The sequence below is a fragment of the Echinococcus granulosus genome, assembly GCF_000524195.1.
Source record: "Echinococcus granulosus chromosome Unknown EG_S00001, whole genome shotgun sequence".
In the NCBI taxonomy this organism is placed as follows: domain Eukaryota; kingdom Metazoa; phylum Platyhelminthes; class Cestoda; order Cyclophyllidea; family Taeniidae; genus Echinococcus; species Echinococcus granulosus.
In genome coordinates, this window is record NW_020170381.1 from 3,811,615 (window position 1) to 3,821,181 (window position 9,567).

General features: G+C 42.9%; 2 protein-coding genes across 2 annotated transcripts in view; one reads left to right on the forward strand and one right to left on the reverse strand. All coding sequences in view use genetic code 11, as the record gives it.

Annotated features, from left to right (window-relative positions):
- EGR_00404 (Discoidin domain-containing receptor) overlaps positions 1–4,067 on the reverse strand; it is a gene marked incomplete at both ends in the record, with an annotated part of 19,241 nt that extends 15,174 nt beyond the window's left edge. The window contains 3 exons of the mRNA XM_024489653.1: positions 601–757; positions 837–972; positions 4,022–4,067. Coding sequence (XP_024356331.1) covers positions 601–757; positions 837–972; positions 4,022–4,067 — 339 coding nt within the window. The remainder of the gene's footprint in view (positions 1–600; positions 758–836; positions 973–4,021) is intronic.
- A 2,597-nt stretch (positions 4,068–6,664) lies between these two features.
- Positions 6,665–7,015, forward strand: EGR_00405 (hypothetical protein; the record flags this gene model as incomplete). The annotated part of the gene is made up of 2 exons (XM_024489654.1): positions 6,665–6,696; positions 6,751–7,015. 2 exons carry the CDS (start codon positions 6,665–6,667, stop codon positions 7,013–7,015), a joined length of 297 nt encoding a protein of 98 aa, XP_024356332.1.
- Positions 7,016–9,567: the final 2,552 nt, after the last annotated feature.

Here is a 9,567-nt window from a genome sequence, read left to right on the forward strand (position 1 = left end):
AAACACAAAGGCCATTGAAGTTTGTCCAGTGGAAAAAAAGCTACTTAGTAGTACTTTCCACAGTGAAAAACACCGAAAAAAGGGAAGTGATCGAGGTGAAGGACACAAAGGTCACTTTAACATAGACGCCTTGACAACAAATCATGCGATCCACAGGTTAACAAATTGATTTGGAGTCTGCTTAAATGAGACCTAAGCTAAAATGATATTGTTCAGTCACATAGTTCTCTTCACCAAAAGTCTAGGCACTTCAGCTAAAGAAACATGAGAAATTAGTTCAGGTAATGGAATGATCGAAAGCTAGTCAGATGAAGTTTTACCATTTAATCTTGGTGTCATGAGAACTGAGGGCGTATATTAAATTGTGTCCCTACCATTTAAGCAAACGTTATGGCAAAAAGGGTGAACAGAAATAAGTCGATTTTAATTCCACAAAAAGTCCAGAAATTGTCCAAAGCAATGACCCCAAGAAGTGAAGGTTTACAAAAATGTCATTAACGGTCACTCAATTACTGAAAAATGAGTTACTGCCAATGACGCAGGGAGCGTGAAAATACAAATATTCAAGGAAAGTAAACCTGCACCGGACGGCCAACTTACATTTCCATCGCCACGACCTGTGGTGAAGATAGTGTGAATGATGTTGAGGTAGGGGAAATCCACTTGGATCCACTCGTTCATCGCCGTCTGCACTGTGCTATTTGGACACCAGGCACGTCCACTAGCGTGATCCTTCCCGGCGTACAAGCTGATCAGTCTGAAGGTCATGCAAAATGAATCAGCAGATGCGTGAATTAAATGAATACAACTGTGCGTGAAACTTCGATGGCGCATACCTAGCGCGATAGGGTCGAAACTCGGCCAGATTTTGTCGGACACTGCTGGCGCTGAAAGCATTGTCTGGCAGTTTGGCCTGAGTGTCCATGAGGCGGCTGTCGCATCCCCTCTCATCACTGGGACCTCGGCGGACAACTTAAAGAAAAAATATTGATGCACGCATAGTGGTTATTAGCCAGCTTTGGCCGCCCTTTTGATTCTGTTTTTTATAACGTCTCTAGAATTTTCAGTACTGAGTCAGGAAGCTTTCGGTAACAGTGACCGCCTCGTGCATTGACATTTAGAATTTAGCCCTCCATCCGCTGCATGGGTGTGTGCACCAGGCACTACCAGCGTTACTTTCCCATCAAGTTAGGTTACACTACAGGAAATACGAGGGGATGACCAAAAGAAGGAGTTGAACAATTATAGGCCTTCTAGAGTTGAATGAGAGTAGGAGGTTATGGGATACCCTTTAATTCACACACACGGAAAAACCAGTTCACAAAGGAGGGCTATGATGGTTGCCGCAAGGACGGTCACCGGTCACCCACGAGGCCAAGAGGGCAAGAATAGACGGGATGGGATGAGTCACTTTACTATTGCAACGGGCAGGACGACAAGCTTCTAAGCACACCACCACGGGACCACCCGCTTGCCATTTCAAAACAGCCGCACACATACGAGTGGAAATGAGTGGGGACAAGGCGACGCACGAATAAATGTGTGATTAATGGATGTGCCCAATTCGAGGTGAGGATGAGTGTGAATCAATTCCAGCCATCCAGAAGGACGGAGACAACCCAAGAGGCAACTTTTTTCGACTATGCGCGTGTATGCTTGTGGTGACATTGGTGGATGTTGATGCCAAACAGCTGATGCAAAAAATGACATTTACAAATACGCAGGAAGGAAGAAAAGAGGCGAGATATAATCCAGACAAATACTAAGTCCCTGTTGATTTCTCAATCTCGAGCAACCGAAAAACAGCGCATTCGTGCTCATCGATTCTGAGTGCAATTGTCGCCATGTGACCCAATGACCCTAGCTCAATTCACATTTCATCAATGAAATCAATGAGAAATGCGCATAAGTGTCCGAGTAGATCGCTTCCTCCTGTTTAGGGTCAACCGCGAATAAGTGGCCTCAAGAAGTTGCAAAGCATGTGAGAGAAGTTGAGCCGCAGTTTCACAACAATAACACTTAGTAGAAACTGACATTCCCGGTGAGAAGAGGAAGAAGAAACGAGATAAGAGAGGAACCGCCAGACACAACTCAGTGATGACTCCTTAATACCAAGTGCCAAATATCAGAAACGGGCAACACCCTCTCCGTACATTCGCGTTTGTCTTTAAAAAATATGTAGAGTACTCATTTTCGCCCTCCATCTCTGTCTCGGTCCATCATGAAAAAATGAGACAGGTTCAAGAGGAGGGGGAAGGCAAGGAGGTAAACAGAAATGAGAAGCCAGATAATCAATCAACGGGACAGGGAAAAACTCGCAGGCAAGTGCTGGTGTGAATCTAATTAGGGTCGCGTGTGGACAGGAGCTGGGTTAGCGCGTACCCTTAATCAAGGGAAGGGGTGAAGAAAGCGGAAAAAAGACGCTAATTAGGTAACCATGCTTCTACGTTTGATTTATACCCAAAAAAGCATAATGGAAGATAGAGGGTTGAGCCAAAACACCTTTACGTATCACTCCCTAACTGAGTAAGCCACGTGTGGAGGTTGCCCAAACTTTGCCTTCATATCTAATAGCACGGTAGCACAAAAACCGACCATGACTAAAAAAGGTTTCCTTTTCAGGGGGGTGGTCATTCTGACATTTGGGACACTAATTAATGCTCTTAAGATTGACAAAAAGATAAGACACCGTGGTTACTAATGCCTTGACAATAGGGGAAGAGACGGATAAGATGCAAAAAGCATGATAAGGTAATCGTATTACACTAGATTATGTTGATTACAAAAGAGAGGACCCACATGAGTGGTGACAAAAGCTCCATACATGTGGAGACGCAAAAGCAATGTGTGCTGACTAAGGCCTGATAGAAAAGGAAGAGTCGTAAAATCTATGAGTATTCAGGGAGAGAGGGCATCAATTGTTAGGCGTTCGCAATCACTATCTCCCCCCCCCCACCCCAACCCCCTCTCTCCAGTCACTAAATGTGGCGTAGCTTGAAAAAGAGTAGAGAAAGGGGGCTGGGAGTGTCACGCTAGGGAGTGATGGATGCGAAGTCCACAAAGGCAGACGGGATGACTGCTGTCCAGCCAAGATAGGCGAACAGCACCCTCTATCCATCTAGCCCTCAGTTGATTTGCAACTGGTACAAGGGTAGATCAATACAGTACTGAAAAAGTGGAACAAAAAAAGAAGGCTTTTTGACCGAGAGACCTGGCCCATTTGAGGCCGGAACTGCCATTACTAGGGAAGTGAATAAAGTACGACGAGGCAGTGCGTGGACTGAATTTCACACGCGATCCTGGCTTTGGGGCTGGCGAGCAGGAAGCACAGAGAGGTAGCATTCACAAGAATTTGGCGTTATTTCGATGACATCAAACGCCAATCAAACGGCGAAATGTGAAACTCACGAGAACTTATGCGAGTGAAGAACCACATAGCCTTTTTCTTGCCACCACAAAAAACTTCTGTGAAAAAATGCTAGCAAGAGACTTTACCGCCGTGAGATTATCCGACGAAACCCAAACACCTTCATGCAGAGAATACAAAAATGATCTACTAGAATATCGAAAAAGTTAGTCCTATTTCCTGCCTAAATATTTGGCTATCCGCTTACAGGATAGATCAACTATACTATCAAATTTCCAAGCTGTCAATCGAATAGGAGTATATTTTACATAACCCAAGCTTAACTCACTTTCGATAGTTTTAGAATACTCTACAAGGAAGGCGCAAGCCGTGATGAGGGAAAAGTAAATCCAGGAGAAATGCAGCATGGCTGGAGTAGGAAAGAGACTGATAAATCCAAAGAAGCTAGGAGGGCCTTGAGTGACTATTGGCACCGTAGCATATTTTCCACAAATGGCAGCTCAGATGTGGAGGAGAGCCGTAGGGCAGTGAGACAGCCTGTGAGAGCGGGCTAGTGGGGAGCAACTCGTTGAATAAGCGAAATAAGTTGCAGCCGCAGTTTTCTGATCATTTTGCGGTTTGCGTCGACGGCGTGAGTTTGTGAGAGTAGCTAACCAATTAGCGGGGGGAGACTGATGGAGCGCATTTCAGATTCCGCCATCTGACTGGCTCACTATGTCAACCAATCAAGGGCTTGGGCTTTCCCCAAGTTGGCGTAAGCCTCGCGTCGATTGGATGGATAAGTGTCCACCTAACGTCCGTTCTGTTGCATTGCGAAGTTGACTTGATGTCTGGCGGGGATAGTCCTTGTACACATATCCACTTTTAACGTGTGATCACTCGTTGGTGGCGAAGAGAAGGGGTCACTCAAATCAAGGAGTTGGCAAATTGGCATAGCATTGAATTTTCTGTGCGACTGTGGGGTGTGGTAGTAAATAGTTTGGTTACTGGTTTATTGACAATAAACAATCTGTTTAATCCATTTAGCAACCAAATTGCAATTGTGGTTTTTGTTTAGCAAGACCGCCTAAACTGGCCCCCACAATCTGTGACGGTTTTGGATTTCAATCAGCCTTTTTTGATAACAAATGGTCATGCTTTTGTGTGGAAATCGGAAGAAGAAAATAAATGTCAAAGTTTTGTGTGCTTGGACTTTGACAAAAAGGAAACTTTGGACCTAAAGGAAGCAGAGATTTCTGTATTCGCTTGAGAGAGTCGAAAAAGCTAATTGGTAAACACAGTATAATCGGTCTCTTTTCCTCTACTTCATGATAAAACAAGTGGAAGCCAAAGTTTCATTTTAATAGTTTATTCGTTTTCTTTTCAAAACAGTATCTATGCCTGAGGAGGAAAAAATCCACTTCTCAACTGGTTTAGTTTCGGTGCCGTTTTTTTAATTACGAATTGTTTCCTGTTCAGGAGTAAAGATGCACGCTGTCGCCGTAATCCTTGTAGCTGAGAAAAGATATTTTTCATTATATGAGGGGCGATTTTACAGAAAAACATAGGAATTCTTTTAACTTCTGTAAGCTTAGTAAATAATGCACACATTTAGACCAATACGAGGCTCTTGAAAGCAGCTTCAAGTGTAAAAAATGGTACTTCATGAAATGGAATGGAAGTAAAATTCACTCCGAACTTATGTGAAAACACAACTAGGGTCACATGTGGATTTTGACTATTTAAAGCAGACCACCGCCCCTCTTATGCGGGTATTTAATTGTAGACTTTCTGATAGGTTTTGCTAATTTTTATTCCTGTGACTTTCCATTATTACACCGGTTGAAACAGGAAATAAGGCTTATTCAAAATTAACACAACATTGACAACTAGTGCCGTTATTCAGGCAAATATAGTTCAGTGAAATAAAGCGGAATTTAAAAAAGAAGTATTATGAATTTTCACCATTCAACTAGAACTAACAGCACTTTAATTTGTAAATCTGAATGTTACCATGTTTAAGTAATCCCACTGATCATTTGTTACTACGAGGTAGATAAGTAAATTTGGGTTCTTTAAGAAAGCATTAAACATGTTCACGATGCCTTAAAATCGTAACCATCTTCACCTACAAGTCCATCTCAACGGGGCACACGCCCACTGCAAATTCCACGTCCATACAAGGTTTTGTATCTAAGGCCAAAAAGCCGCCTCCTGGTCACCTCCATTTCCATCTCACTCTTCTTTCCCAAATGTCTTCTCTATATACCAATACCAAGAAAAGGTGAAAAGTATCACTTGGAGAAAAGTGCAGGAAATGGAGAGGGTGCAGTGAAGTGATGTGAGACAATTACTCTCCTCCCTTTCATTCTCCCCTAAAGTGTGAATATTGTCACGGTTAGGTCCTCTGGTGACATTGGGTGTGAAGTCTTACATTGTCTCGAAGCGTAAGAGTGGGACTTTCTCCTCGCTGAGTCACCAGGCTTGTCTGTCCTAACCGTTTTTGAAGAAGCAGAAGTAGAAGAAGTTGCCTTACAGATATGCGAGTTGTATCTGGTTGAGTCGAGTGGATGGGTAAGGAGATTGATATTAGTCCCATTTACTGTTTGGCCCTTGACAAGTGAACAATTCATAGTGATTTATTCTATCTGAAGTTTATCACATACAAACGCACTGACGTAGGATGGACTTGTGTGAATGAAAAGGGTGGTACCTGTCATAGGAATATGGTGAGTGGATCTTCTGGACATAACCGTTGATGTCTACGTTCTCTTGAAAAATTTTGCAATACATACATCCATACACAAAAGGGCCACTTCCATCACAAGTCATTCAGTCATCTCGCTAACCACCCTCGCCCAACGCCTGACTTTGACAACCCACATGGAAGAGGGGAAAAGCAGTATTATAGATTTGGGAGTTTGTTTCCATCTGTGAGCACTTAGCGGGTGGGTGAAATCCATTTGCCCAGCTTCCACCACAACTTCCCCGTTGATGCGCACACAAACCAATTGTTTCCGCATCACTCATTAAGCATTGTTTTTAATTATCCCAATCAGTAACGACACGTCATTCCCTATTCTGATCAAGAACAGAGGCTCTGTCCCCCTAAAAGCGATGCCCCTTCGTCTGGTGATTCATCAACAGGCTCAAAGATTTGCCATCGCTTCTGGGCTGGACGTTCTGCCACTACAAGCTACGCTCTTTCCAACTGATGAACAAATGTCGCCCAAAATCTTTGCAGCTCTGAAGTCCAGTCAGACTGGGTCCCTGGAGGATACAAGCTCCATCACATCCATCAGGTCTAAGCCATACTTGATGATGCGATATGGCAGGAAAACAATGGACAGGTAAAAAGGTGAGAATACGCATATAAGCCTTATAATATATGCATACAAATAAAGGCATGCATTTGTATTTGATAAATGTTTACGAGTTACAGGAAGTTCTTGCAGCACTCAGTGCCAAGAACCGCATGAATTTTTTGGTCATCTGATTATTTATGGAAAAAAGAGGTCCAATATTTATCCACCAATCGTCCATTCCACACTTTTTAAACCTATTTTCGCAAACAGTAATTGGAGCAAAACCTTTGACTATGAAAGTGAAGTAATTATAGATTTATATATTACGACAACGCGGAGTTGTGGTGACCGCGTTTCACAATAATATGAAATTCACTTTCCTTGGCGTATACGGAAAATAAGAATATTACGCATACTGATTACTGCCTGGATTCGGCCTTGAAATCTTTTCTAAGTGGCCTCCATTCGCGGCGGCTACCTCGTACTAAATGATAGACACCAACTGATCGAAAATAATTCTTTCAATGACCTACTAAACCTAGAAATCTCTGCAAGGTTCTAGGCAGAAGACATAGGGGTCAAGTATTAAGAGAAGTTAATCGTAAAAAATTTGGACCTAGCAGTCTACTGAAACATGTAAGCTCACTCCTAAGAAGCTCTCGCTTGTTTTAATTTTTGGCAACCTTAACCACTGCCTGTATGTAAAGCCACTGCAATGTACTTTGGGCCTTGGGGAAAAATAGGGGCCCCCAACGTGACCTTTGCTCATTTTTTAGATTTCGGTGGCAATAATCTGGACTTGCTAAAAATGTCTGCCTTTCACGAAATATCTCATGACGCCCAAAATGGCCACTGAACAGCAAACATGGGATGTAAATCTGAAGGTAGTTTTAATTTACTAGACCAGTAGCGCAGGTGCCATTAAAAGGGTTCTGGCCACTGTCCTGAATGAATATTAGCGAAAGATTGTACATGCTCGCATGATATTGTATTTTCTTCCAACTAATCAGTCTTTTGATAGTGTGTTTTTTATTGCCGCTGATTAAGCAGAAGCCATTTTCTACCTTTAAACATAACAGGGATGATAGCTTTTTATAGGGGCTTCCTTCGAAGAAGTACTAGAGATAGTGGTTAGGGTGGGGGAGAACGAATAGCCGCTATGTCACCTTTGTAATAGCCACAGTGCTCGTGGGGTGTTATAAAATGAAGACAAGTTTAAATTGTTTGAGTTCTGCAGTCATTCTAACCTCCAACAGTTCGAGAAGCATTAAAAGGGTTTTTTGAACAGCATGCATGGTTGCATTACCGATAAGTCCGTGGAATTGCGACATTCCGAGCATAGCCAGAGCATAAAAGCGATGAATAGCAGAAAACAGAAGAGTCTGGTGGGACGTGATTCGACAACAGGTTATTGCTCAATACTTCAAACATAACTTCAATTGGATTTTAAAAACAGTAAATTCTAAAAACAGCAGGAGATAGGCTTTATGGTTGGTAAGGAGGAAAATCTCAATTTTCAATGAAGCTAATTAAAGCAAGTCTTTAGTTTGATTATGGAAGCAGTGGCTCGAACTCAGTCCTCATCACAAAACAGCCTAATACGCTGTAATTGTCAACAGGGGGGGGGGGGGAGCACAGTCTTCACCTTGGACGACAACACGACAAGTCGGTGGGGGGAAGGCGGACGATGCCGTCAATCAATAAGGCTGGTCTCGCTTTCGGCACCCGACCTCGGCAGTATGCAAATGAGGCGGCGAGATGATGCTAGGTGAAAAACAGAGCGAGAGAACAACTCCGTCAACCATGCAACTCCAGACTGTGCTACGCATCCTTCCTCGACTGAAGTGAATAAATTTGCATTTAAAATGATTGTTATTTGAGCGGATTGTCATCGGTGTTAATTTTGAGAGTCAAAAACAGCTGGTAATGCAAAGTTAATATACAAAAGATTATTCTCCCCCCTCTCGGAACAGGCTTCTTCAGCCTGCTAATTTAGTGTGGGTATTGAAAAAAACCAACCAGCCACAGACCCATGCAAAAAGTGCACAAACACATGGTTGAATTCATTAGCCTGATGTGAAGTTTCATCCAATTGCTACGTAGCTGCTTATAAGAAACAAGGTTGAAATACTGCAGATCCTAATTGTTTACACCGCTGTAGAATCCGCAAATTCGTACAAAAAGGGCAAGTAGTACACTGTAGTAAATAAAAAATACACATCCGTTTCGTTGTGTATTTGCGGCTATCCTGAGTGTGCGTGCGTGCGTGCGCGTGGAATGTAACATGAAACCTGAGAGAGAGACTCTTTTTTGAGCTGTTCCCCCAGTGCCTGCGTGAGCACTCTAGTCATACTGCAGAAGAGAGCTTCGAGGCAGGAACATTTTTAAATGCCACACTTAGACAACTCCCTGGCTTTATGTAAAGTCACCGCCATGTGATTCATGCCTTGAACTCGATGCCAAAGTGGCGGCAGCGTTTGTTGCACCAATTTGAGCTCAATCGATTTTTAAATGCCGCTTGGTGATTGGATTGTCCTGTCCAACGTTATTTCTCCTCCATTTTCGGTCCCTTTTTTCAACCCAGTGTAAAACATTAACCAGCTCTACATATTGTTCCTACAACACTGTTAATTTCTTCTCGTTTGCAAAGAGAAGCAGGACTTTAGTGTTCGTTTCGTGATTGATGTGTGTCCATCCTTCAATCGAGAGGCTACTAGGTGGAGCGTGGTCAGAAAAAAACCACTGCTACCTTTAAGAGGTGCATTGTTGAAGAACATGGTCTCATGATTGCCTGCTACCATAAAAGTAGACTGAATTTTTGCGTTGAAAACGCTTTTTTTACCAGAAACTATTAGTGACATGTAGCAAGTTATTCATGGCTCAAGCATTCCACGAAATGCGAATGCTCTTGTCGAT